Source organism: Salvelinus namaycush, chromosome 17 (assembly GCF_016432855.1).
Source record: "Salvelinus namaycush isolate Seneca chromosome 17, SaNama_1.0, whole genome shotgun sequence".
Taxonomy (NCBI): domain Eukaryota; kingdom Metazoa; phylum Chordata; class Actinopteri; order Salmoniformes; family Salmonidae; genus Salvelinus; species Salvelinus namaycush.
Window position 1 is genome coordinate 8,640,685 of NC_052323.1, and position 7,930 is coordinate 8,648,614.

General features: G+C 40.2%; 1 protein-coding gene across 2 annotated transcripts; it reads right to left on the reverse strand.

The window, feature by feature from the left end:
- Positions 1-1,212: 1,212 nt before the first annotated feature.
- Positions 1,213-6,461, reverse strand: LOC120061993 (polycomb group RING finger protein 1-like). Of its 2 annotated transcripts, none has more exons than XM_039011781.1 (9): positions 6,350-6,461; positions 5,341-5,446; positions 4,393-4,545; positions 4,066-4,137; positions 3,843-3,948; positions 2,703-2,748; positions 2,319-2,402; positions 1,942-2,022; positions 1,213-1,393 (listed from the first exon to the last, which is right to left on the reverse strand). In XM_039011781.1, the coding sequence occupies exons 1-9, from the start codon at positions 6,434-6,436 to the stop codon at positions 1,343-1,345; spliced, it is 786 nt and encodes a 261-aa protein (XP_038867709.1). In that variant the 5' UTR covers positions 6,437-6,461; the 3' UTR covers positions 1,213-1,342. The 2 variants fall into 2 exon arrangements, with proteins under 2 accessions (XP_038867709.1, XP_038867708.1); XM_039011780.1 differs by having other exon boundaries at positions 2,319-2,405; positions 6,350-6,459.
- Between the last annotated feature and the right edge of the window lie 1,469 nt (positions 6,462-7,930).

Below are 7,930 nucleotides of genomic sequence, written 5' to 3' on the forward strand. Positions count from 1 at the left end.
CTGCCGCTGAAAAACATCCCCACAGCATGTTGCTGCCACAACCATGCTTCATCATAGGGATGGTGCCAGGTTTCCTTCAGATGGGACACTTCGACTTCAGGCCAAAGAGTTTGTTTCATCAGACCAGAGAATCTTGTTTGTTATGGTCTGAGAGTCCTTTAGGTACCTTTTGGCAAGCTCCAAGTGGGCTATCATGTGCCTTTTACTGAGGAGTGGCTTCTGTCTGGCCACTCTACCATAAAGGCCTTATTGGTGGAGTGCTACAGAGATGGGAGAACCTTCCAGAAGGACAACTATCTCCACAGAGGAACTCTGCAGCTCTGTCAGTGACCATCAGCTTCTTAGTCACCTCCCTGACCAAGGCCCTTCTCAGCCTGGTTCCAAACTTCCAATGAGGAATGATGGAGGCCACTGTGTTCTTGGGGACCTTGAATGCTGCAGAAATGTTTTGGTACCCTTCCCTAGATCTGTGCCTCGACGCAATTCTGTCTTGGAGCTCTACAGACAATTCCTTCGACCTCATGCCTTGGTTTTTGCACTAACATGCACTGTCAACAGTGGGGTCTTATATAGACAGGTGTGTGCCTTTCCAAATCATGCCCAATCAATTGAATTTACCACAGGTGGAGTCCAAGTTGTAGAAACATATCAAGGATGATCAATGGAAACAGGATGCACCGGAACTCAATTGAGTCTCAAAGCAACACGTCTGAATAGTTATGTAAATAAGGTTATTTTGAATACATTTGCAAAAATGTCTAAACCTGTTTTCGCTTTGTCATTATGGGGTTGTGTGTAGATTGATGAGGGAAAAAAAAATATTGAATACATTTTAGGATAATGCTGTAATGCAACAAAATGTGGAAAAAGTCAAGGGCTCTGAATACGTTCCGAATGCACTGTAGATTACAATTTTTGTACAGTTAATTTTCTGGTCTATAAAGCACTATAAAACATGGTGTACATACTTCTGCTCCTCTAATTATTTTCACTACTAAAGCATCAATGCTATTATGTTAGGATTTATCTTACATAACTACCAAGATTAGGAACTTTTCCAAATGAATTGAGATATTACTGCTTGGTTCATTGATGGTTGCATCCATTCTTTCATTCCATGTTTATGTTGGTTTGATGGCTTCCCATAATTGAATACAGCTTCTGTTGTAAGTGCAGTGCAAATATCCAGAAATTTTCAGAAAGAACTCTGCACATTTGTCCACTATTTATTTTTGAATACAAAGAGGAAAATACGCATATGTACACAAACACTATTAAAATATACTATATATTAAACAAAATATATACAGCTGCTGAGGTCATTAGAAAGGGGGAAAAAATCCTATCTTGTCCTTTTGTCCTTGATCGTGTAGTGAAGGACCAACGGTTGAGCCTGGAATAAAAATACCCAATTAATTACGACTAAATTGATCCCACATAAACATTAAATCAAACTAACACAATTCTGAAGAAACTCCCAAATCAATTATAACCCGATGACAAGATTTGAGGTAAGTCAAAAAAAAGTTCTCGCATTGCGATTAAGCATATTTGGATTTACTAAGGAAAGTGTAGTGAGAAATGAATCAGTGTCAGCATGACAGTTTAAATATGCACTCTTGTATGTTTGTCATTATTACGTGACATTATTTGTTCTCTTATCCCGCAAACACAAACTACTTGACTGAATAGGGCCTACAGTTTGCTAAGTAACAAAATTACTTCTGGTGCTAGAGAACGTTTGAGTAAAATTGCCATAGATATTGCATCATTTGAAGTCACGACAGAATATTGATACGGAATATTATTTCCTTAAATCTGACACAATCCTGTTCCTACCACAGTAGTTTTTTTCTAAACGACTGTCCAAATGGGAAAAGCCGGTTCAAGTGTAAAGGAATTCAGTATGAAAATTGTTGGCTAAACATGAGAGCACTGTACCTTGCCAAACCAGTGAGAGAGCCACAGCCGTTTCATGGTCATGTGATCTGGAAGGAACTCATTATTGAAAAACATCTGGACCTGTGGAGCAATGGAGACCACACAGAGGACAAAACATAACTGGTCCTGGGTGAACTGTACAATGGCACTCAATTCTCTGAAACATTCACACGCTGACACAAAATGTGCTAAACTTGTGTATAATATTCAAAGCACTCAGATAATCTGTTGTTGCAATTTTGTTCAGTTCTCTAACAGGCTAATAAACATTATTCATTTTTTTTAATCATAGGATGTGGTTCCTGTGTTTGAGTGTTTACAAAAAGTGCACACTGCACATAGTGCTTAAATGTAGTCTTGCTAGAGGGTAGACTGACCTGGTGCTTCTCCACATTCAGTCGATGACACAGCACTTTACGCAGGTGTCTCACCTCGGCTCGGACCGAGCAGCGCACAAACTTCTGCTGCAGAGAAGAGGCAGAGAAACATTTCCACAACATTACTACAACTCTGATTCCGCTCTTCAACACACGTATGAATCCAAATTATTACGTAAATAAACAGAAATACCAAAACGTTTGTGGGCAATTCTAGTAAGGACTGACAGACGCACTCAAATTAACCATAATTGCATCAGCAATTGACACTTAACAGAAGCATTGTTTATGGAGACCTCTTTGTTTTTCATCTCAATCCAAACAGAACACTACACGTTAAACCAACAGAGACCTCTGGTGGTAGGGAACAGGTCCATTACCCACCTGAAGAGTCAGTTTGGTCTTATCTTTTTTTCCAGACAGAGATAAACTGCAGGGACGAGAGAATACATGATTAAGCATGACACACAGGGATTTTAAAGGGTATTTTGTAATAGAAACCCATCTGAATGCAACCAATGTGTAGGCTAAGGATTTTTTTTTTTTTTTTTTAGGAGTGCCCACTGCCGATATGGAAGTGACAATGATTATTGAGCTATGCAAGGAGGAAGAATAATAGTCTACAAAGTGAACGTTGTATCCTTGCGCAATGTCTCCCTCCGTCTCTGTTGCTCGTCATTTTTTGTTAAACCTGTGCTACAGATGGCTATATTGGTCCGCTAATACAAGACTAGTAAAGGCCCAGAGAACTACTTTTGTGAGAGGAAAAAATAGTTTTGGGGGGGGGGGGGGGGGGTTTCAGGGGGTGCACCCAAAATCCCACGGCTATGCATGTCAATATGCTCTGTTTAAGTGTCACTTCATTTTCCCACTTGTTTGTGCCTCCATCCTTGGTACAGTAGCCAACCAGCTAGCTTGATTTGCACTAGTTTAACATTTAGCTGGCTACTTGACCAGACATTAGATTAGAGGAAGCAAGATTACTTTATCTAAATACTCCTCCTTGGTGGACTGTACATTTCTGTAAATTATTTGTATTTTATTAGGGAGATTTTAGGGAGATAAATCTAGCAAAATGTCATAAAATATATGAAAACTCCCCCTGTCATGGACTCACTGGAGTGGTAAAGTCTGCAGGCCAGTACCAGTTCATGCAATGTTGCGTGTGTGAGCAAGAGTGAGACATAGACCGGCAGAGGAGAAAGGCAGAGTAAAGAGATGCAATTGAAAGACAACCTGAACCAATTTTCATGCAGAGCCAATGTGATTTTTAGAGAATATTTATTTTTCATTAGGATATATTCTGGGTTGACAATGTTTTTAATTGTTGGCTTTTATGTATTTAAAAAAATGGACAAAATATGTAAATTGCCAGCTAGAGGAAACACTGCTTGGGGATATAGAACCAAAAGACTGAACTTCGACACTTAAGTCTAACAGTGATAATCCACCACTTGAAATATAATTTGTTTACAGTCCAGTGGTCTGCGAATAGTTTTGTCAAGGCATGACACGAAAGCTTACCTTTGCCTCTCTAGACAAAGCGAGACCTGCTCGTCGTATCTGTAAAAGTGGGCCTTGGAATAGTCAAAGGTGGTGAAAGGTAATCCTGTAGCATCTGGTATGGAGTCTAGGGGTGACACACACACATACCATTTCAAACGAATAACATATCATGACATTGGGGGAAAAGCTATACATTCACAAAACGTGAAATTTTGTCTTTTTTTCCCCTGTAAAGCCTTACCTTCTCCAGAGGGTTGGACAACTCTCTCAAGCCCACGCGACTGATAGAATTCTTTTATTCGCTTGTCCTCACCTGTTTACAAAGAACAGAAAATAAAGGACCCTAGAATAAGGACTTTCACATACAAAATCAACCCACGCTAAATGGCTAACAATGCAATGCTGCTTCCTCCTGAAGTTTAACTAACGCTGTTCCAATTAGGAGTTGAGAGCTATTTTCTCACCAAAGTACACAGGATAAATAGCGACGGTTCTTTATTCGACTTGTGTAACAACAAAACCAATACTAGAGTACTATGTAAATGAGAACAAGTATTAGCCTACTTACTTTCTTGAAGTCCTGGAACCAGTTTGTAGACAATGTCTTGCATCACTCTATCCAATTTCAGGTTCAATAAAGGCTGTGTTTCGTGGATCTTTATGTTGCACATTGGACAATACTTGCTGGTTTGGAGGTATTTCACAATACAACTTTTACAGACTGAAATAGAAGCAGAAGAGACATTAGCCATTCATGTTATTTAATAATAACGTTAAAATGTACTATACAACTGTATGCATTCACAGGCAATAAGTAGGCTAGGACCAATGATTTATATATACACTAGATGACTGACATTGGGCGCTGTTATGAAGCCACTGCACCTCCATCTGGCACTCCCTCACCATTGTAAAAAATATTTTGGATTCTATAGAAATGCATTTGTTAATGTTTACATCCATTTTTGCCACATATATTCTATTACAGACACCTTAATCCATACTTACGTGAGCCATCCTTAAAGTATAATTTTTGTAAAGTTCTAATGTTACTGTCCCCACTACAACAACAACTACTTAAAGGGATAGTTCGGGATTGGATACCATTTGTATCTCTCAGGGTCCAGTATGAAGGAAGTTAGAAGTAGTTGCGGTAACGGCTGGAAGTCTATGGGTATCTTTAGCGCAATGGCTAGTTAGCATTGGCTTGCGAAAATACCTCCAACTTCCTTCATACTGGACACAGAGACATCAAAATGGTATCCACAAGTTCATTGGACTCTGGGGAAGTAAATAACATCCAGACGTATCCCTTTAAATAAATGTAATTTTGTCCTTGAAACAATTAAATGTAAATACTGTAGAATTCCATTCATTCCTATGCAGGACAACTTATTCTGGAGAGTGCCAATAAGGCATCAGCAATCCAGGGTTTATACACATGTCTATAACAGTTTGCCCATTTCTCAGAGGGCAAGAAGCCAAAACATTGAAAACACAGGCTGGGCCCACTTACATGTATGCAGACACTCTGTAATAGTTGTGGCATCGATGAAGTACCCAGCACAGAGATAGCACACTATGTGCTCGTTCAGGTCTTTGATCTTCAACTTGACTTCCTCCTTCAACAATAATAAGTTGCTATTGAAATCTCGAGTAGAAAGTATACCTGCATTTTTTTTCTGAGCAGCAACAATGTAGAACATTAATGTCAAAAACAAGCTAGAATGTTTACATTCTAGAGTAGACAGAGTGATGAGTTCATTCGAATAACAATATGATGATTGCTCTTATCCACTAGGTTGATATTTCTAACTTTGGGGATTTGTTTGTTTTGTTTCGCACTGTTAGTTCTTACTGAACTGTTGGAGCTAGAAACATAATCATTTCGCTGAACCTGCGATAACATCTGCAAAAAATGTGTAGTATGTAACCAATACACACACATAAGCAGGTTGGCGTGTCAGGTGGCTGCAACATTGTAGCAGAGTATCTATTATGCTAACACAATGTCAATAATAACAGTGTAGAATCTATACATCTTTATTTGTAAGTTATCGCTAGCAACCCACTACGCTACACATGGAATTGCAAATAAAGGACACAGGTAAGACCAATATTAGTCACTTTTACAAGCCATGTTCGATAAGTCCGTCACCAGAAGCTAGCTAGCCTAGCAAACACAATTAGCTAGCTACCTATAAACTAATTTCCATTCATCCAAAACGCAAATGCGTCTTTTAACTAATAATGTAGACCGTTACAGGTGTAAAACCGGTGAGTTAACGGTACACATTTGCACGAAGGACCTTGCAGTAGCTGCCCAGAAAACACGGGTAGACTCTTCCACACACGCCTGCGCACACGTAGGCAGCTCTCTCTCCATCACTTTGGTGACAGGAGGAAGTGCTCGCATTGCTGCTTTTCCTCGTCGTAGTTATGTAGCTAGATTCAGCTCTAATTAACTTAAACAATTCTTACTGGTCTTGTCGCGTCTATAGAGTCCGAAACTAATTGGTACCTACCTCATTTCGTAAAGGGTCGAGCTTATATACGGACTGGAGTTGATTTCTTAGCCGCATAGCTATCGCCATTGGCCCTTGCTCCGCCATCTTTAAAAATGCTGCTTATTTCCGGGTGGAAGAGCATCAAAGATGGTGGATTAATGAAGATGTCCCACTCAGGCCGTTTACCACTGGGCGGCTTCCATTATGCTGAGTTGCAGAGCACCGGTCTATGGCCCGTGACGTGAACGGGCAAAAGCGGCGAGGAAGGAGCGCCCTTCTAAAATCGAACAGTAATCTGCTCCGCTCGGACATATTGTCAACCAGGCAGCATGGTGGATAGTCCAGAAACAACATACATATCTTTTCATTGGAAATGCAAATAAAGCGTTTTTTTGCTTGGGAAAACACAGAATCCTACTCATTACACAAGTGCTTAATTACGTCCATGGACAGACTGGAACAAAAATTCAGCCTTGGCATTAACATAGACAGTACACTATAGTACAGTGCTCCTCAACTTTTACTCTACCTATGATTGGCAAAACATGATTTTTAACAGCTCTTTTTAACCAGCTCATGTTTAAGACAAATACAGCATGTAAAAACTGTCTGTTTCCTTCCTGTTTTGCTGTCTATCTCTGCTGTCACTCTGTCTCTGCTTCTCCTTGTTCTCCTTTGTTGTCACTGTCACTCTGTCTGTGAGCGAAACTTCTAACTCCACCAATGCCCAGTCAGACTAACTCATGGATACCATTTTTATGTCTCTGCGTGTAGTTTGGAGATTGTTGAAGTCTGCATATTGTTAGCTTAGGACAATTACTGGAAGTCTCCCGGGAACAGTAGCCAGCTCATCTCAAAGCAGAGAAATAGACATTCTAACTAACCCAAGGATGTCAAACTCCTTCCATGGACTAGGCGCTAGTGTCTGCTGGTTTTTGTTTTGTCCTTTCAATTAAGACTAAGACAACCTTGTGAGGGGGGTTCCTTACTAATCAGTGACCTTAATTCATCAATCAAGTATAGACGGGTTGGTTGTTTAGCAACAAAACCGACATGTGTGCCACAGGAGATTGGTGGCACTTTAATTGGGGTGGATGACCTCGTGGTAATGGCTGGAGCGGAATTTGTGGAATGGGATCAAATACATCCAACACATGTTTTCCATGTGTTTGATGCCATTCCATTTGCGCCGTTCCAGACATTATTATGAGCTGTCCGCCCCTCAGCAGCCTCCACTGGTGTGCGCAACTATGGGGCAAAACAGACAGGGTTGGCTTCGATTGTTGACAACATGTAAACTATATTTAGTCTCCAATGGTTATTCAAAAGCATAAATACATTTGCACAATGATCACTTATGGTCTCTCAAATACATCGTTACAGTTGTTGGTTAGCTAGCTAGATAATTTGATCCATATTAGCATAGACGTGAGATCAGTCAAAACACCTCAAAACAAGACATGGTATCAAAAACAAGATAAAACTAGCTGAAATGAGCCACCAACGATTCCCCACATGGCAGCCTCTTGTCATTGTTGCTAGCTATCTGGCCATCCAGAACATAGAGCTGGAAAGAGGCCTCATCATTGTATCCGTGCC